Here is a 22,450-nt window from a genome sequence, read left to right as displayed (position 1 = left end):
TTCTGTCCATCATCCAACAATCCTTGACCCCCTGATCAACTTTGCCGAAGAAATCATCCATCTATATAATCGGTATCTTGAGATACAGCATTCAAATCATGCAAAATAGGATATTTTAGGGCAAAACTGTGAAAAACCCCAACTTACCCTATCGTGTCCAACATGAAATCCACTCCAATCGATTTCTGAGACATTTTTTTATAAGAATGACTATTTTTTAGTCTCTTGTTCCAGCGAGCACCGAAGTTATTGAATTTTAACACATTGTTTCGATTTTGTCCCCAGTGTGCGCTGGTGCTGTCTCAGATGAGCCTGTCGACGATTCTCCGTTCACCTTGGAGGAACTTGTGACGCTCGTGGCCGAGGTCATCATCATCATGCGCACCTTCAAGACTCGATCTGAAAAAAACATCGAGTTTGTTGACTTTCTCAACGAACGGCAAATCAACATAGCCATCACCGAGACTCACTTGAAGCCCGAGCTGAACGTCTTCCTTCCCGACTTTCAGCTCGTAAGGCTTGACCGCACCAGCTCCGGAGGAGGGGGAGTGGTCATCGCTACGAGACGGAACATCAGCTGGCGGCTACTACCAAGCTTCCAGCTGAAAACTATCGAAGCCATCGGAGTTGAGGTGAGCACATCGCTTGATCCAATCACCATCATCGCGGTCTACCCAAGCAAACCAATATTAGGGACGGCTCGGCCGCAGACCTCCGAAGAGACATCATCAAGCTAACACGACGGCGGCAAAATTTCGTCATCGCTGGCGACCTGAACGCCAAGCATCAAGCCTGGGGCAATAGTGGGTGAAACCAGAACGGCACAATATTATACAACGATCTGCAGGAAGCCCACTACAACATCCTGCGTCCGAACACTCCCACCCGGTTGAGTCGATCCGGAACCTCATGCCACCATCGAAATCTTCATCAGCAACATTGGCGATAACATCTCTCAACCTATCGCCTACCAGGAACTGAGCTCGGACCACTATCCGGTGGTGGCCGAAGTAGGTTCCTCGGCCAATAGTTTTCAAGTTTCCCGTGGAATTTACCATCCTGTCAACTGGCTGCTACCAGCGCTGTGTGGACACAGCAATCGACTACGACGTCCTACCGGAGTCGTTCGAAGAAGTCGATCGGTGTCTGCAAGCCATCGAAGAGACGATATCCCGTGCCAGGGAGCAACACGTACCAGCATCCAGACAGGTGAGTCATACTCTGAACCTTGACAGCCCAACCAAAGATCTTATCAGGCTCCGTAACACCATTCGTAGGCAGTTCCAGCGTTCTGGGCTGCCCCACTTGAAGACCAATGTCAATAGGCCAAAGACCAAAATTATCCAGGCCAGAATGGTGGAACTCAGAAATAACGACTTTACCAAAAAGATTCGATCTCTCCCAGATTGTGCAAAACCATTTTGGAAGATGACCAAAATTTTGAAAAATAGATCGAGACCGATCCCTCCGCTTTCCTCTGTTGACCAGAACTTGGACCCATCCCAACTGATAACCCCAGTTGAAAAAGCCAATGCTCTTGGCCAACATTTTGTGATTTCACATAATCTTGGTCAAACCATGGTGAGCCCCCATGGGCCTGCCGTACTGGAGGCAATGACTAGAGTCGCTGACACCCCCGAAGTAGTGCATGGTGATAGTAGAATATCGGCTGATGAGGTGATAGCAGCTATTAGAAGTATGGATGATGTAGTCATCCTCGAGTTGAAAAACTTGAGTATTGACTTCTTCAACCATCTTACCATTATTTTCAACAAATATTTGGAGCTTGGCTACTTCCCTGCATGCTGGAAGTTAGCCAAAGTGATTCCAATACACAAGTCTGGCAAAGATCCTACCAGTGCCAAAAGCTATCGCCCTATCAGCCTCTTGTCCTCCATCTCGAAGCTATTGGAAAAGTTGATACTAAGCCGTCTGCTGGTGTTTTCAAATGATAATAACATCTTTCTCAAAGAGCAATTCGGGTTTAGGAAAGGCCACTCTACCATCCACCAACTCGCACGGGTTACTAACATCATCAAGCGGAACAAGTCCGTTTCCAATACATCTGCCATGGCATCGGGACGTCGAGAAGGCGTTTGGCAATGTCTGGCATGATGGCCTAGTGTACAAACTGCATCGATACAACTTTCCGATCTACCTCGTGAAGATCATCAAAAACTACTTGTCGGGCAGATCATTCCAAGTCTACTTGCACAATGTCCCCTCTGATACGTTCAACGTTGATGCAGGGGTCCCTCAGAGTAGCCAGCTTGGGCCTATTCTATGCAACATTTTCACGTCAGACGTTCCTCCCCTGCCGGGTGGTGGTATCCTGTCTATGTTCGCAGATGACACCTCCATCATCTATAAGGGTCGAGTGATTCGTGCTCTGGCGAGTAAACTACAATCAGGCCTGGATGTTTTGTCCGACTATTTTAAGAGCTGGAAGATTTGTATCAATGCAGCTAAAACACAAACCATTCTGTTTCCACACTCGTATTCACCTCGGCTTGTTCCGCCTGCTAACGTCAAGATCCATCTTGAAAGCACTCCCATTGAATGGTCGAGTGAAGTAGTCTACCTTGGTCTCATCCTCGATAGCAAATTGCTATTCCGACCCCATGTGGACAAGACATCCACCAAGTGTAACATCTTGATCAGGTCGCTCTATACCCTCTGATAAACAGGAAGTCCACCCTGTCCCTCAAAAACAAGCTTGCTGTCCACAAGCAAATCATTCTGCCAGCTATTGAGTATGGTATGCCAATCTGGGAGAGTTGTGCTAAGTGCCACCACTTAAAGCTTCAGAGGATCCAAAACAAGATCCTCAGAATGATCCTTAATAGTCCACCGCGAACTCGTAATTCTGAGATTCACCACCTGGCCGGTATTCAAACACTCGAGGAGCGAAAGACTTCCACGCTGGAAAGGTTCAGAGTCGCCTGTCTGCGATCGAACTACCAGATTTTTCGTGATTTGGCAACCTAGTTTAAGTAGTGTTACAAAAAATTCGAGATGATGCTGACAAAATGCGCCACCAATGTCTTCAAGTGTATCCCGTTTATGGTAACCAATTAACCAACTTATCATCTGTTATACATCCTCTCTCACGGCGTTATCAATTACATCGATAAGAAGAGATCGGCTCCTATCCGAACAGCCGTTTTAAATGAACAAATACCCGTATGGGACGGGTATTGTTGTGAAGACACTACTGACGTGTGGTTGGCGTCGAAATTGCTGGTGAAATAATTTCGGTGATTGCAGAAAGATCTAGTTCCCGTGAAGGAGGACCACCTACCTGATTGACAGAAGGAGGAATCAGCGTGATCTGTCTCTCAAGGTAAATTCAATGGCATGATTTAGGCAAAACAGCGGGCTAACATGCTCTTTGCAGGATAGTTGCATGCACCCTCCCTCATGATCAGACCGCCATTCCTGGAGCAATAAGAGGACGCCTTCATACATTACAATCATCATTGGACGTAGGAGCTCGTATCATCGCCATTAGTGCTCAATAAACGCATGTGCTGGTCAGGAAAGACCGTAAGCTATGTACAATACGAAAGGCCTTCTTAAGGTAAACCCAATAAGTAAATCCCTGATGATTGATCGGCTAATGCTGTGTCGCCTCATCACTTACCTTACCAATCAGGCTAAGGCCTTGTTGTCCTCTGCTGTCCGAAGAAGTCGTCTCCACTCTACTCGATCCATGGCCACAGTTCGGCAGTCTCGTAGTCTGCGAAGGGTCCGTAGGTCACCTTCTACTTGGTCGATCCACCTTGCCCGCTGCGCGACTCTTCTTCTTGTTCCTGTTGGGTCGCTTTCTAGAACCATTTTCACTGGGTCGTCGTGCGGCATTCTTACGACGTGCCCAGCCCACCGTAGGCGCCCAATTTTTGCAATGGGGACGATGGATGATTCTCCTTTTATTTACAGCTTTGGCCTATACGATATCCGCCAAGTCTACGCCAAGCCCACTGAAGTACAAGCAGCATTACTGTCGTCCTTTCCACAATCACCTTGCATTAGTAGTGGCGATTCTCTGTCGTCGTGGAAGACTGTAGGAAACCAGAATAGCGGTATCGAGACGACAGGAGAGCGGTTAAACCGCATCGCATGGAGGAACTCGCAATACGTGGTCGTGGGTAGTGCATTGCTACTGCCGGCGTTGGCAACCGATTAGCTGTTGGAGAGCATTCGCGACATTCGCGACATTCAGTGAGAGTATCACGCGACAATTGGTGATACACGACAACGTGCAGCAGCGCAAGCAACGCAACGACATTGAATGTTGCGCAACAGTCAACAGTGCGACGAGTGACATCGGTGGCAGAAGTGCAGTTGCATCATCATCACGGGGCCCCCACCGATAGAGCAAAGTAGATATGCTTTTGTGAGAGGAGAAAATTGTTTGTATGGTTAAAGAATAGATATAAGCTTACTGTGCAATCCGTTTACTATTATTTAGCAGCACACCCCACCTTCCTCTATCTTTTGTCATTGAGTTATGTTTGATGAATGAAGATTGTTGCACTCAAATTCACGTTCTTCTTTTGTGGTACCGATGCGCTATGGAATTGACCCTATTTGCGTTTAGTATTATCGATAGCTTAATTATCCAAGTCACAAGGAAATTGTCACATTGGTGCCCAACCAAAAAACCCACATTCGCGTGTAGTAATTCGCGTTTAGTCAAGTGAGTGTAAAACGAGTGTGTAGTAGCAGAACCATCATGGACCTGGATTTCGAACTGACCGTGAGAACGGTGCAAGGCTTGAGGGGAAAGAATCGCAACTGGAAAATCACACGTCTACTTCAACTTATGACCAAAGAGAACGATGGAGGAGCAGCCACACCAACATCGTCTACAAATGTGCTTTCGGACGTGGATAGTGTATACCAGTGCCAAGCGAAATTGCCACCAATCAGTCAGGCCTTGGAATCAGCTTTTCGGAAGAATGACGCAGATCAAATAAGGATATGCAGATCCAGGCTGTTGCACTACAAATTTAGGCTATCCGTCATATCGGATCTGATGATCACAGTAAATGCCAACAAATTGCTGGCCAAGATCAAGAAAACTCTGGAAAAATTTGAAGAATTCCTAGTAAACCTGTCATGTGTAAGTCCAGAAGGAGAAGAAGAAGTAGACGACCCCGATCCAGAAGAAATACCTGGGGATCCAGACATTCAGCAAAGGCTCAAGATTGCGCAGCAGCAATCAAGTATAAAAGAAGCTTCCAAACAGCAACAACAGTTAGAATAGGAACTCCAGCAGCACATACTTCAGCAACAATCACAGAAACTGAAATATCAACCAGTCCATGCCACAGTAGTTAGGTAGGTTCCTGTGCTCAAGTAGGTAGGTTTTTTTTTCCTTTGGTTTGTTTTTTTCCGTCGATCTTGTTTTCCGTGCTGAGCACCAATGCTATCGACGTGCCAGGAAGGCAGCTCCCACACCTGGACCCTACCTATCGACCCATCAACTCATGATCCGGGGACCAACGGCTTTACTTCCCATCCGAAGGAAGGCGTGATCAGAGATGTTATGCCTCAGAACATCCCGGCGGCGCCGACTGGGATTGAAGTAGGTAGGTTATCAAATTAAATTCAAACCAAAACAATCCCATTAAGGGTATCCTGTAAATTAGCACGAAACGCAATCATCACATTAGAATAACCAGAACAAAGATAAAGAGCCAAAGGCTAACCAATTGAATTTGTTAAACTAAATGATGAAACATAAAAAAAAAACCAGAAAATAAACGTAAATTTTACTATTACTTCCTCCGCTCATGAAAGCTTCGGGCGACGTGGCAAGCAGAAGCAGGAGCAAATCAAGAAAAGGTGGAATTTTTCCATCTACCTCTGCTGAACAATAGGGCAGTCAGGCTAGAGCAATGCTGTTGTGAATACGCTCATTTTAGCATCGGACGGACGGTGTGGTGAAATAGCAGCAGTCAGCGTGATCACCTTGATGACAACCAATGATGGGGTGGAGAGGATGTGGAGTTTGTGGAGATCGAACAATTGGTCCTTTTCAGGACCACACATATTTTACAGAAAGAGTTAGTCCGACTGTTTTCGGTCCCGTTCAAATAATATGAAAAGCGTCAAATGTTATTTTGTATATAACAAACCCCCCATCCTCCTATAACGACAACATAAAAAGAATTGACGTTAATTTTTTCACCCGCCAAAAGAGCCAATTATTTCAAGCTGAGGAAATATTCAAAAGATATCCATATTGATGAAGATTTTTGCAAAATTATCTGGATATTTTTCCAAGACTTCAGGTTGATCAAGTTCTGATGATCTGCAACTGTTTAAACATTCAAATATTATTTCAATACGGTAGGTTGTTCAGGAAGTATTCAAAGGTTTTCCAGCTAATTGAATCTAATGCTAATGGCATTCGATATCCAGTATCTTAAAAACCTGATTAAATTAGATCGTTCCCTAATTTTTCATAATTGTCCTCAAATGTCTAGAGGTGGGCAAGCCGCTCATGAACTGATCTAAGGAGCTACTTCAACAGGCTGAACGAGTGAGCGAACGCTCTTTTAAAATGAACGGTAGCTCACCCGCTCACCATCACCACAGCAAAACAGATGTGATAGCTGAATTACATATGTCAATATATTGACAAACATCGTATTGTCAATTTTCCTTACAATATAATCAATATATAAATATTGACAACATTAATGACAATACACTAAAGCGTTTGTTAAGTGAACCCTACACGATTGCTTTTATTGACAATAATCGTATTGTCAATACATGCTATATTGACGTCAATATATCGAGATTGACAATATTTCTGAATTCACATCATCAATATTATAGTCAATAATTCCCCTTCGCGTCAATATATTGATGCGTGTGGGGTTTGCTTTACACAGGTCAATATATTGACAATAAATTGACATACTGACAATATTATTGAAAGATAATATTGATGACGATGGTTTGATGACGAGTATTGTTGAAAACTGATTTTCATTTCACTTTCTCAATATTCTTCCCCTACCCAAGGGGAGGGAGAACGCACGTCATTTAGACCGACTGACTCACAATGCATCTTCACGCATGCAGTGTTGGCATTTTGTTTAAATCTTCGTGTGTGATATAAAATGGATATCAAACTAAATACAAAAAGTATCCTTTTATAGTCGCCAATCACTACCCAGGCTTCGTCTATATCGATGTTCATTTTCTACAAAATCACAAGCATAATCATGTAGTTTTGTTTTTTTTTACTTTAAAATAAGATAAATACTATCTGCGTTTCACATGCCTACACGTAACGCAAATTCAATAATATCAGTGCTAACATTTGAAAACGGCACAAAAGCCATTTGTAAACAAATGGTTTGTGGGCCCTTTACTCACTACTTGAAGTACACCCACGCGACACAACAGCAACATCGGGTAGGGGAAATTTTCCCCTTCCTGACGATGCTGTTGGTTTGCGTGGGCGTTCTTCGGGTAGCGAGTAAAGGGCCCACAAACCATTTGTTTACAAATGGCTTTTGTGCCGTTTTCAAATGTTAGCACTGATATATGGAAGTTTTTCCTTTAGGAATGTTTAGCAAAACATCAGCATAATAGTTTATTTATGGGAAACTGCATATCATGAACGTGGGTTATTCAACACGAGTGGTAATTCCACGCAGTCGACAATCGATTTGATTCAATTCCATTAATTTGTTATAATGTTGTCCTGTGTATTTTCTGTGTCCTGTCAAAAAGTTACAACATTTGATATTGGCGTTGACGGAACCGTCGAGAAATCATCTCTTCTAACAAACATTGACAGTTTCTAATTGGAACTTTCAGTGGAGTGAAAGGATAGTACCAACTAGAAATACTCAGAGGGTGTGATAGGCGGAGAAAACAAAATACAATACGGCAGCAAGGATTTGTTCCAAAATTATCTTGCAACCCTTGCTAGAAGCTAGCATTTCAAATGACTTTTATTTTTGATTCGATTTACATGCAAAATAATAATTGATTGCATCGCAATATTTTACACATTTCTTGGTGCCATTCATTAACCAACGAAGATTATTTTGTATTGTTTTTGGTTCCAAAACCTAGTTGAATTTGAGAAGCACACAAAACATAAAGGGGATTGAATTTCTGTTCGATTGCAATACTTTCAAATTTATTCTAGAAAGAATAAGAAGTCCTCGGAAAAATTCTAATAGGAATGTTCGATTGGCTCAGATTTTGACAGTTCATTTGGCTCAAAACATTCTCTCCGCCCATCTCTAGTATTTCTAGTACCAACCAATTCAACAATTTTGAAATTTATTACGAAATTGTACGGACCTATTTAAAACCGTTCAATGATAATGTGTCGATTTTATTGATTTCTTACGAGTGATGGTAATTTGAAATTTTACCGACTCAGGTTATCCGAATTCAGTGTGTAGTTAGTATTTTCCACACTCAAAAAAAAATCACATTTCCAATGGAAAATATCCATTAGAATTTCACTTAACTTTCATGTGATCTCATAATTGGGAATCGCATCACAAAATCACATGAACCTTATGTGTCCAATGAAGTTTATGTGATTTGTCATGTACAATTCATGTGATCGTATGAACGTTATTTGAATTTCAGATAAAAATCATTAATTTTGTTATTGGAAAAATATCATGTGCGTTCCCAATGGAAACTATATGAAAACTTTTTTCAGTGCATAGGTCCAGTAACGACGTTTCTCTTTTGACCCGCTGATCCATGTTTCTTGTGTGGGGAAATTAAGACAAGTAATATTGACTTTTATACATTGAGGTTAAAAGGCTTCAAACGATCAAACGTATTACCATTGATGTTGTCAATATTCGTATATTGATGATATTGATAGAATTGACTGTTTTTTTTGTCAATATATTCTGAGTATTGACAAAGTGGAATAAAAATCAGCTTTTCGTCAATACTTGTCATCAATCATCATCATCAATATCACCGTTTCAATAATATTGTCAGTATGTCAATTTATTGTCAATATATTGACATGTGTAATGGGCGCTCAATGTAAACGATTAAACTGAATGAGAGCACGAACCGGAGCTGAACGAAAGCGTCTGATTGCTGCTGCTAGAACTATACGGAGAGAAAACAAATTTTTGCAGATGATGTGTGTTTTTATTGTCAATTGAAATAATTTAATATTATTTTTAGTTGATTCATTCTAAGATTGTATTATAGCTTTATTTTTTAAGCATTGGTCTTTTCTAACAACCTAAGCTTTGGTTATAACAATTTGTTTTTGTATGAGAATAACTTTGTCCATGATTGCATCCTACTCCCCTTCATATCGAAGCAATATGAATTTATGAATTGACTTCTACTATGAACGTCGTTTCAAATACAGACCAACTTTATTTCCAGTTTGAACTTACGTCATATTTTATTTATTTAAAACTAGATTTTTTTTTTCTCTCCGTGATAGTTGAACAGAGCGACTGGTGCTGACGGAACATATCTGAGTGCTATTTGATGAATGAACCAGATATGAAAAAAAATGAATGTGACTGGCAGGAGAGCAAGAGCGTAAACTACCAACCAGCGCTGCCAGGTGTACAGAAATGTATACACAAAAAGTGAGCTGCTGGTTTTAACTTCACCAAACCAGCATCATATTTAATATTGCGTGGTTTGATGCTGCTTCATGCAAAGAGTAGCCAAATTCTGGAACTATTTTTGAACTGGACATTGTTTACAAATTGATTCTATTATTGGAAATAAAAAAAAGGGTCTGGTATGTGGCAACCATAAATTAGTCCGCCTATGTGTAAAAATTTGCAATGATGTGGCATCACTGAAACTAACAAACGTTTGTCTCTCACGCTCTCGTCCAGATTTTTCTTTGATATGTGATTTCTAATATTCTGCAATGAAAGAACACCCATGACTGCAACCTGTTGGAGCCAGTTTTTCGATTTTCTGCATTTCATTCAGTTCAATACTTATTTGCCAATTAATATTTTTAAAAGTTATTGTTTTCAACGTTGGAATTGCATTGATGCTGTTTGCAAAGTGGTTAGTCTATTATAAGGTTTTCGTTGCTTGCTGTCAGCAATTTAAAACATTCGATGATTTCTTATTGTAGATTAAAATGCTGCCCCAAGGAAGGATCACCAGTGATATCTGGTACCATTTCAAAAAAGAAGAAGGCAGAGGTATATGCCGTCACTACAAAGCCAGCATCGCTATGTCATCAGGATCTTCGGGAAATTTAAAGAGGCATATGAAAGGCAAACATCCATTCATCCCGCTGAACAGAGATGGAACACAGGAGCAACCGAAATCTTCAGCTACAACTGCTTGCACTGTCAACTCAGAAGACGTACAACCACAACCTACTTACCAGAACGTGAGTACTCAAAATCGAGAATCTGCTACAAAATCCGACACTGCTGTTACTGGATTGTCTTCAATTTCGATACCATCTGCCTCACAGATTTTTTTTTTTTTTATATCTTTATTAAGGAGACTTTCAGCCGTTGGCTGGCTCGTCTCCGAAGCCTCACAGACTTCGATGGCACGATTTGTCAAAGTAATCAAACCCATACCAATTCAGAAAAGTAGACGCATTGACATTCAGCTCTTGAAAATGGTTTGCAAGGAGTTCCATCCGTTTTCAATTGTGGAGGATATGGAATTCAAGAAAATTGTGCAGCTACTTAACCCATCCTATGTTCTTCCAAGTAGAAAAACATTGTCCAATGGATTGTTGCCAGTTGTCTACAATGACTTGATGGAAAAAGGTAAAGCTGAGTTGATTGACGCTTCTGCAATTTGTTTAACCTGCGATGGTTGGACCAGCATTACCAACACTGGATTTTACGCACTTACGCATCTTTCTTGCTGGAGTGCTCCGAGTTCATGCCAAGGCACACTGGTGAAAATATTGCGACATGGGTTACCAAAGTTCTTCGTTCGTTCGACGTCGAAAACAAAATTACAGCAATTACAACTGATAACGCTTTGAATATGAAGTCGGCTGCAACTATTTTGCAAATGAGACACTTGGGATGTTTTGCTCATTCATTGAACCTCGTCGTACAGAATGCCATAGCGAATTCCATCAAAGCCACAGTCGATAAGTGCAAGGCGATTGTGCAATTTTTCAAGAAAAGCAGTCATGCTTCTTCAAAATTGCAAGAAATGCAGGTTAAACTCGGCAAAAAGGTTTCTAAACTCAAGCAGGATGTCCCGACCCGGTGGAACTCCTCATACGATATGTTAGAACGCATGTTACTTAACAAAGAAGCTGTAATTTCTACTCTGGCACTTCTGGACTCAATACGATGTACGTTGGAGAGTAATGACTAGGACATAATTCGGCAAAGCGTAAAAATTCTCGGTCTCGGTTCTCGGTCTCTACGGTCGAGATTTCAGCGGAAAAATCAGTTTCGCTTTCTTAAAGCTCGGTGCTGGCCCGAATTATGAATGAGCAAATCAAATTACTTGCAAATGACTACCTCCCGCGGTGTGTCAAGATGCTGGTAGATGAGCTAACTGATGGCCTTATTAAGCGGTTCAAAGACAGAGAATCGAATAAATTAGTAGCCCAGGCCACCCTTCTCGATCCCCGTTTTAAGAAGCAAGGTTTCGCAGATGAGGGTAACTTCAACACGGCGTACCAAGATATTGTGGACAAAATGCGGCAGAATATTGGAGCAATGGATGAAATTGAACAGGCCGAGCCACAACCTTCTGTTGCTAAATCATCCATTTGGGAACAGTTCGATCACACAATCAGCAAATTGCACACAGAACAGGATACTAAAGTTGCAAGCGTAATTGAATTGGATAAATTCTTGACTGAGTCATGTTTGCCCAGATCAGGTGATCCTCTAGTTTGGTGGGAATCTAGGAAACAGGTCTATCCGAAACTTTACCAGAGGATGGTAAAAAGACTATGTATTCCTGCGACATCGGTGCGATGTGAACGGATCTTTTCCAAAGCAGGACAGCTAATTTGTGATAGGCGCAGTAGGCTGACGGCGAAAAATATTTCGCAAATTATGTTTATGAATGTTAATCATACCTAAAGCTGGCTGAAATGTTACTTGTTTTTCTTTTCTTTATTAAATAAATCTTGTATTAAAAGTAAAAAACCCTCATTTATTTCTAATAACATCTAATGCGGCATTGACATTACAGTTGGTGACATATAAAAGTTTTAGAAAGTGAGCAAATGAACGGTTCAGGAGAACTAGCTCACTGTAATGAGCGGAACGGTTCAGAGGTGCTCACTTCTGTGAACCATTTTGCCCACCTCTACAGTCAGTACAGAAAACAAATCACGCGTCACTTTTCTAAAAGGTCCTATCTACATTGATCGACACTCCTTTTTCGTAAATAACTCGGCTTCTCAAATGCTTCCTGCCGTCTTCGTCGAATTAGATGCTAGATCGTTGCTTCTTCCATCGAAAATATCCAACCGTGACGATTCAAAGTTGATCAAAATAATGTGCACCCCTGCTTCCAGTTTGATTACATGAGCATTTTGTGTGGTCGTTGGTTCTGAATATGGACAAACAGGCAGATGAATTCTATTCCTACTCTTTACTGTAATAAGCTTGGTGGCCCTGAAAAGAGCCGTTTTGTTGCCAAAGTTGGTGATGATTTAACCAACAATCAATATGAAACTATCGATTTTAAATTGGCTCACTACTTGACTAGCCTATTGGTCCCAAGCAAATCGATTAACGTACCCCATTCTAGTCAAAATTCTAGTACTACACAATGTTTGTTTTGATTCGCTATGAAAGTTTGACAGATAAAATGAGGGGTTAGTGGAATTTCTTATGTTTCGAGGGGTTAATCGATTAGCTTGGGACCGAAGATAGTACCAGAGCTGAGCCAAAAAGTAGAGGTCGTTTCTTCGGGACCTACTAGTCTTAGAGTTGCTTCTATGATTTAACCTCCTAAACTAAACAGAGTGCTTCTCTGTCACTTAAAAACGTAAATGACATCCGTGGCCGCTTACGCTTGGCGTGTTTACTGTAGGTGACAGCATCACGGATCTCATTTTTCAGGAACACCTTCAGCACACCTCGTAAATCAAACCGGAGATACGTCAGACACCGCCACGGCGAGCCAGACGACGGATGGTAGTTACTTCGAAGAATTTGCGTTTGGTTCTGAAAATGGCGATGAGTGTGAAAAATATTACGCAATTCCATCCTCCCTATTCGCACGCGCCCGAGGATCGGAGGCGAATGCCACTTCGACTTGTTCGTCTACTAACTACTCTCTGACGACTGTGCTGGGGAAGCAGCATATGCATGTAGGTAATTGGTGGATTTGTTAGTTAATTCAACGCTTTTGGACATTGCTGGACATTTACCAGTTTTTCAATAGTTTCTTGTTGAAAATCAACATTCGGAAGCATTGTTATCGATGCGTAGCCATATTTATGATCGATTGATGCTAAAATTATTGAAATTGGACCAAGGGCAGCTGAGTTATTAACGTTCAAAATCTTTCTTAATTTGTTACATGTTCCATTTTCGGTTTTCACAAAGTGTACCCGCATATAGAAATCAAAGACGTAGTCCTACGTCAAAAAATTAAAATTTGTATGGGCCGTGGATAATTGTCAACCCCCCCCCCCAAAATTGTCTACGTAGTTTATGGACAGCCCCTTAGAATCTAGGTAAGGTTACCAAGATATTGAATAAAGAATTTTTAAGTCCAGGAGATTCAAAACTTGTCGAAGCCTACGATATCAAAACTTTTTTTTAATGCTTAAAATTTATTTTGAACAAAATTTCGTTGCACTTTTTTCGGGCATATTTATTGTGAAGAGGTTTTATGAAACTTTTGATTAGATTAAATATATTATCATTATAGAAATTGTTTATAATATTCATGTACTATAATTTTTTTTTTGGTCGGTAAATGCTGGGTAATGTTCAATACCCAAGTAACCACCAAGACCGCTAATAGCAATAGCCCGATAATCGCCCTTTGTGCAATATAAGGTTAATATAGGGCTTCCATACTTTTTATCAGCCGTATATTAGCTTTATATTGCAAAAAGGGCGATTGGTGGGCTTGATGGTTACTTGGGTATCGATCCCATTGAGATCACTAGCCTCTTCCCTGCAACTCCTATGCCTACCTACCCGTGGTACCGGCCGGGAACTGTGAGCAACCTTAGGGAAGATCGGGTAACCAACCCCGGTGGGAACTTTGGTCATAGGCTGACAGGGAAGGGAGGGGGGGGGGTTTGCTTCGGCAAGCCTGAGCGTCTGTTCTCCAGGAGGAGCGGCTCACAACAGCGTCTGGTCCCCATGTTAGGGGCGGCTGATCTACGTCCGAGTGCCAGTGAAGGACTCTAAGCACAACTGTGCACCCTGGTCCTCCAGAAAGTTAGGAGGTTGGTGTCAGACCCTGCGAGCCAGCCGTAAAAAAAGCATTACAACGGAAAATCAGCAACAGAGGAATGCGAACCTAGACCAACGGCAACGACCCCAGCAACGAAATAGGACTTGCGATTGGAAACTCGGCACGTGGAACTGTCGATCTCTTAATTTCATCGGGAGCACCCGAATACTCGCCAATCTACTGAAGGACCGCGGATTCGGCATCGCAGCGCTGCAGGAGGTGTGTTGGACAGGAACCATGGTGCGAACGTTTAGAGGTAATCATACCATCTACCCAGGGTGGCCAGATTATTTTTTTCATTATCGGTAACTTCTCAAAACTTTTATCGGTAGTTATCGGTAGGCCGTCTTAAAAAGGGTTTCTCAATACTTGAAACCTTTGAGAGCGGGGAGACTCTCCTTCAGTTCTTCTGCTTTAAACGTGTCAAAATCAATTTTTCTAACTCAAAATGCTAATTCTGACTACACGGAAAATAAAACATAGGTAGGGCAAATGACGGCTTCTGTAATACCTTATTCTATTATCGTCAGTTGGGTAAACAACGTCCTGGAGAGTTCAATTTTGGCATGTGGATACATTGTGTTTCAGAGCATCTATTGGCCAAATTTCAGTGCTCTAGGATTTTGTTCACCCCCTGACGATAATAGGTTAAGGTATTGCCGGAGCCGGCATTTCCCCTATTGAACATTTTTCATTTTACTAAAAATCTGTGATTCTCGGTAGGAAAAGTGAAAAATCGGTAGTTTTTAACCTTTCGTCTGTAAATCCGTAGGCATCCCGAAAATCGGTAGGTCTGGCCACCCTGCATCTACCAGAGTTGCGGCAACACACGCGAGCTGGGCACAGCTTTCATCGTGATGGGCGAAATGTAGAAGCGCGTGATCGGTTGGTGGCCGATCGACGAAAGAATGTGCAGGTTGAGGATCAAGGGCCGATTCTTCAACTTTAGCATAATCAACGTGCACAGCCCTCACTCCGGAAGCACTGATGATGACAAGGACGCATTTTACGCGCAGCTCGAACGCGAGTACGATCGCTGCCCAAGCCACGACGTCAAGATCATCATAGGAGACCTAAACGCTCAGGTAGGCCAGGAGGAGGAATTCAGACCGACGATTGGAAAGTTCAGCGGCCACCAGCTGACGAACGGGAACGGCATACGACTAATCGATTTCGCCGCCTCCAAGAACATGGCCATACGTAGCACCTTTTTCCAACACAACCTCCCTTATCGTTACACCTGGAGATCACCACAGCAGACGGAATCGCAAATCGACCACGTTCTGATTGATGGACGGCACTTCTCCGACATTATCGACGTCAGGACCTATCGTGGCGCTAACATCGACTCTGACCACTACCTGGTGATGGTCAAACTGCGCCCAAAACTTTCCGTCATCAACAATGTACGGTACCGACGCTCGCCAAGGTACAACCTAGAGCGACTGAAGCAACCAGATGTCGCCTTAGCATACGCGCAGAATCTCGAGGCAGCGTTGCCAGAGGAGGGCGACCTCGATATGCCCCCTCTAGAGGACTACTGGAGAGTACAGTAAAAGCAGCCATCACCGACGCAGCCGAGAGCACCATCGGGTACGTGGAAAGAAGTCGACGGATTGAATGGTTCGACGAGGAGTGCAGAGCGATTTCGGAGGAGAAGAACGCAGCGCGGGTGATAATGCTGCAGCATGGAACCCGACAGAACGTGGAACGGTATACACAGAAGCGGAAACAGCATACCCGCATCTTTCGGGAGAAAAAAACGCCACCCAAGAAACACGGAAGTTCTACCAGAAGCTCAACGCATCCCGCAACGGCTTCGTGCTGCAAGCTGAAATGTGCAAGGATAAGGACGGGCAGCACTTCGAGGCGCACCTGAATGGCGAGGAGGACGTAGGCACGGGAGACCAGCGCAATGGAGGAAACGACTACGTCAGTGCAGCAGAGGACAGAACTGACCCAACTCCCACGCTGAGGGAAGTTAAGGACGCCATTCAGCAGCTCAAAAACAACAAAGCAGCTGGTAAGGATGGTATCGTAGCCGAACTCATCAAGATGGGCCCAGAAAAGTTGGCCACCTGCCTGCATCGGATGATAGTCAGGATCTGGGAAACAGAACAGCTACCGGAGGAGTGGAAGGAGGGGGTAATCTGCCCCATTCACAAGTAAGGTGACCATTTGGAATGTGAGAACTTCAGAAGATCACCATTTTGAATGCCGCCTAAAATGACCGAGTTCGTAGGAAGTTATCAAGCCGGCTTCAGCGACGGCCGATCAACAACGGACCAGATCTTCACCGTACGGTAAATCCTCCAGAAATGCCGTGATTACCAGGTCCCAACGCATCATTTGTTCATCGACTTTAAGGTGGCATACGACAGTATCGACCGCACAGAGCTATGGAAAATCATGAACGAGAACGGCTTTCCTGGGAAGCTGATCAGACTGATCAAAGCAACGATGGACGGTGTGCAAAACTGTGTAAGGGTTTCGGGTGAACTATCCAGTTCATTCGAATCTCGCCGGGGACTGCGACAAGGTGACGGACTCTCATGCCTACTCTTCAACATCGCTCTAGAAGGTGTAATGTGACGAGCCGGGCTCAACAGCCGGGGTACAATTTTCACGAAATCCGGTCAATTTGTGTGCTTTGCGGACGAAATGGACATTATCGCAAGAACATTTGGAACGGTGGCAGAACTATACACCCACCTGAAACACGAAGCAGCAAAGGTCGGACTGGTGGTGAGTGCGTCAAAAACAAAGTACATGCTAGTAGGCGGAACCGAACATGACAGGATTCGTCTAGGAAGTAATGTCACGATAGACGGGGATACTTTCGAGGTAGTTGAGGAATTTGTTTACCTTGGATCCTTAATGACGGCTGACAACAATGGGAGTCGTGAAACACGAAGGCGCATCATCAGTGGAAGTCGTGCCTACTACGGGCTCCAGAAGAAACTACTGTCAAAAAAGATTCACCCCCGCACCAAATGTACCATGTACAGAACGCTTATGGACACGAGACATGGACTATGCTCGACGAGGACCTGCAAGCACTCGGAGTTTTCGAGCGACGTGTGCTAAGGACGATCTTCGGCGGTGTGCAGGAGAACGGTGAGTGGCGACGAAGAATGAACCACTAGCTCGCTGCACTCTACGGCGAACCAAGCATCCAGAAGGTGGCCAAAGCCGGAAGGATGCAGTGGGCAGGGCATGCTGCAAGAATGCCGGACAAAAACCCTGCAAAGTTGGTATTCGCTACTGATCCGGTTGGCACAAGAGGGCGTGGAGCGCAGAGAGCACGATGGGCGGACCAGGTAGAGCGTGATCTAGCGAGCATTGGGCATGACCGAGGATGGATAGTGGCAGTCGCAAACCGAGTATTGTGACGTACTATTGTTGATTATGTATTATCTTAAATGTCTAGGAAGTCATAGGTCGTAGGATCATAGCAATTGAAATCATGTGAGCTTGGGATCTCAAAAATATTTTTATTTTAACATTTAGAATGTTAAGAATTGTGCATAGACATATATCTTTAAAATTTTCCTAAGTCCTAAATGTATGAAATTTATTCTGTGTGCACTTTACCAAGTTTCAAAGCCAGAATATTAGAAAATTATTAAACTCAAACTCATAGAATTTAATTTTGGTTCCTATGTCTGAGATCAACTGATGATGATATATTTAAAATCTAAAAAAAGCTTGTTTCAAAATTCATGGAATAACCTAATTCTGCAAATTTTCTGTGTGATTTCATTACAAAAAGCATGAACAAACGATCATTGCTTGTTCAAAATCAGTAAACTGTGAAGGCTACCACAATCGAGGTCTCAATCGATCTTATGCAATAAAAATAATCAAATTTATTGTTTCACCATTAAGATAATAGTAAGCCTCAATGCCATATTCTTGTTCACAGAAAAAAGCTACCCAAAACAAGTTACATTGACGCAATTTGATTGAATAGCAAGCATCTTCTCAAGTTTTTATTTAACCGCAGTTTAGCAAAATAAAAAAATGCAACAGCCCGCCCCCCTCCGGGTCTTCTTCAGATTAATTTTCCAGCTACACCAATGGAAATGTCCCGTATGTATTTCCTCGACTGTGCTTTGTGTTGTGCTCTATCCCTACCTGTTTATATTAATGAATAAAGTACCGTTCAAATTAGCGGATTTGCACGGTAGAAAGGAGGACTTCGGAAAGCAGTGTAGGGAGCATGCTGCAGGTTTCTCCATTGTAAATCCACATTAAGTCATTCATTCATTCGGCTGCAACCTGGAAGCTCTTATGGTAAAAGGCACACATCGATCATACTTAATCTCTTGGAAAGCCTCAAAACACGCCTTCAAGCAGGCTGCCGGTACTAAGCGGTCTCTTGAGTTAAGTACAGCAAACACCTCTAGCCAACAGAGTTTGCATTGCCTTCGTTCGCAAGCAAAACAGAGCAGGCCTACTTTGTGCAATTCTTGGAAAACAAAAGCCCGATGATGGCGATTGACGCGACGACTTATTTTTGATCCACCACACCGTGGTTGGAAGGGGCGATAGCGATCAAACCATGGCATAGATGGCAACAGCCTTCCAAATGGACGATTGCATTTTTGCTCGAGCGAATAAAACAAACGTTAACTCGCAAAAAAAAAATAAGTCAACGGAATGCACCAGCAAAACGTGTTGATATGTTTGTTGTTTTGCAAATTATTATTATTCAATCAACAAACGTGTTTGCGGATTTTGCTTACCCATCGAGTCTTAGGTGGCGGGGCCTTAGTTGTTTATTTCCAGAGCGTAAGATTTATTACGCTAAATATCGGTTGAAAAACAACTTGTGTCGGGCTTGCTTATGTCCAGTGTCATTGCAATTTACTTCAATTATCAACTACCTACTGGTAGGTTTGTCTGCAGATCAAATCCGGACAGACGTCTAATCTCCTTGCAGAACGTGTGTTTGCGATTTATTTGTCTAATTCCCATTGAACGCTGAAGTTAATCATAGTGAAATAATGGTCTGGGTGAAAAAGGCGATACTTTTTGGATTATAAGTTGAATTTGGAGAATTGACTTCTCAGGTCGACGGTGTAAGAATGCTAAAATTAATTAGCAAATGCGAACGTGCTTTAGTAAAGGGCAGGTAGAAACTGCCATGTCTCATTAAGCTATGCAGCTCATATTTCAAAACCATTCTTGATACATTGCAGGCTCTCTAAACTGCCACGCTGTGCACACACCATACAGCTCACAGATCGTTAGTTAATAATGCCTCATGCTAATTCTATACAATTAAAACTGTATGCATATTAGCTTCCTGCTCCACTGCGAACCGTGCTTCTTGTAGATCATAAACTCGAACGTCTCATCAGTTGAGTCACACTTTCGCTCAAGACCCATTATCTCCTTGAGGTGGGCCCACACACAGACACAACCGCTACAATGTTGCACCCGTTCAAGAAAGACATGTAACGCATCATAAGCACACATTCCAAATACATGCACGCAAACTCCCCAAAACGGTATTGCACAATTAACTGCTCCGCTTTCCGATATCGGCAATTTCAGTTTGTTTGCTCGCCCGCACGGAACCGCTTGTAAATCATTGGCAATTAACGGCGGTGCGACCGTGCAAAGCGTACATGAATTTCTCACGACGTCCGTCGGTGGTCGCTCGTCGGACGACCTCCAGCATATCGATCGCCATGGCTGCGGTGATCCAGTTCTTCGACTTCAGTGTCACTGAGCATAAACTGAAAAATATGATTAATCGAACGAACGACACCTCCGAGGTTCGAGGCCTGCCAGTTCAGTAGACCAGTTCGATGAGATCTATGCGCAATATCATGCGTGGGGGTCCTGGCTGGCTGCCTGATTGGATGGTGGAATTTGTACTTCTAACGTAAACATTCCGCGAACTCATTCCGTCCGGTTGGATTGGATTGCTTTGCATAATTTGATTAATTAGTCGGATTACATTGATCAAATTGAGAGTAGCACGTTTCGCAACTGTAATTATATGACTATTCATGATGAGAGGGAGTTGACCACCGAAATCAGAACAACATGTGCGAAACATGCTGCACGATTTCCATCAGTTCAACATACGGGGCAATTATACTTGTGGACTAATGAGAATAATGGACGGGTTTTGAACGAGGCAGGGGAGTCGCTTAGGACCGACCGGAGATGTAATAAAGTGGCCGGTTTCTGTGAATGCTGTATAATGGTTGGCAGGTGGATTGAGAAATCTCATTTATATGATGTATGAACTTATTTTTCAGCTGATTGTTATTGTCGATTAATTGGTCAATGATCCGCAGACTTAATCGAGGTTTAGTTCGTTTGTCGAAAAATGCCGATGTTCTGGATACACATATGCTAACACGCGATCTAATCTTAGCTTGTCAATTTCTCCCACGGACCCTGCGCCTCGCTAGGCCTGCACTTGCATCCCCTAGTCCTTCTCAGACTGTAAACAACGACCATTGCATCACTCTACACTGCAAAAAAAACTGGTCCACTAGGCTACATACGCAACGGCAAACGTGTTTAGACTTACTGACAGCAATGCCCACCGTAGCTCTCTTCCGATCATAAACACCGAAAGAAATCCAAGAAAAACAACATCAAGGCCGATCATGCGAAGTTTGCCTTGTTACTTCATACAGCTATAGGCAATGGACAATTCTTGAGGAGGACCTGCAAGTATATTGGGAGTTTTCTCCCCAAGCCGTAGCCAAGTAAAATTGTTGTCCCGGTGTCTGTTTGAAATAAAGGCTGACTAGAAGTAAATTGGTACGCACAAAAATACCTGTAATTCGTGATTAAACAAGTTTAAAATGTCCATTAGAGGTTGCTTTATAGTTCTTCTAATCTAATCCAATCTAACACCAACACAGCCAGTTCATGAAAGCATCCTGGAAAATGATAGATATACCTCCATCAAGGGGTAAGTCACTCAGCACAGTGTGCAGAAAGTAGATTCGGCATAGCTTGGGCACAATCTCGTAGGCATTGGATTGTTCATTAAATAAAATGGGAGCACTGCTGGACAGCTGTCATTGAAGTTGTTCACAACATTACGTGTTGTTTGACTGTGTATTTCAGAAACATACTCTAATCGAATATACTAGATAAACTCAGACAAGCAATTCACTTCTCGTTTCCCATTTAAATTCGAAATGTAGGCTTCCGAGGGCTGTTGATTGCTATCAATGCTGGTCACAAGACTTTCAGCCACAACGCAAATGGAGTGTACTACGAACCGGAATGCATGAGCAATTTGGATGGATTGGATCATGCAGTGGTGGCGGTTGTATACGGAAAACTCAAAAGAGAAGATTACTGGCTAATCAAGAACTCCTGGTCCAACTACTGGGGCAACGATGTATATGCTTTGATGGTGATGAAAGCTCATCACCATCAAAGCATATACATCGTTGCCCCTAGTAGTTGAACCAGGAGTTCTTGATTAGCCAGTAACAACACTGGCCTTTACACCGATGCGACGTATGTAAATTTGAAATGAGATTTCGGTTTAAATTTGAATTCAGTAAAAGAGTAATTTTATTTTTGGATATGTGTCATCTTACACGAGATGAAATAAATGGAAAATTCGATTTTTGTAACAAAAATAAAAGTTAATAAGGTTGAATGGAAGCATTAAAAATTCCGTGTGATTGTGCCGTGAAAAGTAGTCGGTCAATAGGTCGTCTACCAAACCAAACTCATTCGAACAATACCGAACTAATTTTCACGGTAAAATCACACGGAATTTGTATTGCTTCCACTCAACCTAATTAACTCAGAATGTTTATACTGAATTTCACTTGTTGAGGAACTACGATCGAATTCTCCCGGAACTCCAACCCGATGGTAAGACCGAACGTCTTAGATTGAGATTCTTCTTCTAGTTATAAACAATTCCGACGTGGAAAACCTCCGAGAGCTTCTTGCCCGGAATCATCACCTTCAGCAGTTCCTCTTCCAGACGACATTGGAGTAGTAGGACTTGTAACGCGCACCCAGA

The 22,450-nt window shown here is 42.8% G+C and overlaps 1 protein-coding gene across 1 annotated transcript; it reads left to right on the top strand.

Annotated features, from left to right (window-relative positions):
- Window positions 1-377: 377 nt before the first annotated feature.
- Window positions 378-21,877, top strand: LOC135712240 (uncharacterized). The gene is made up of 4 exons (XM_065235199.1): window positions 378-632; window positions 975-1,209; window positions 16,199-16,360; window positions 21,609-21,877. The coding sequence occupies exons 1-4, from the start codon at window positions 378-380 to the stop codon at window positions 21,875-21,877; spliced, it is 921 nt and encodes a 306-aa protein (XP_065091271.1).
- The last annotated feature ends 573 nt before the right edge of the window (window positions 21,878-22,450 follow it).

The sequence above is a fragment of the Ochlerotatus camptorhynchus genome, unplaced genomic scaffold, assembly GCF_037179485.1.
Source record: "Ochlerotatus camptorhynchus isolate MF236.1 unplaced genomic scaffold, CSIRO-AGI_Acam_v1.1 ptg000467l, whole genome shotgun sequence".
In the NCBI taxonomy this organism is placed as follows: Eukaryota; Metazoa; Arthropoda; class Insecta; order Diptera; family Culicidae; genus Ochlerotatus; species Ochlerotatus camptorhynchus.
The sequence above is the reverse complement of the archived record's forward strand: the minus strand, read 5'-3'. Positions and strand labels throughout refer to the sequence as shown.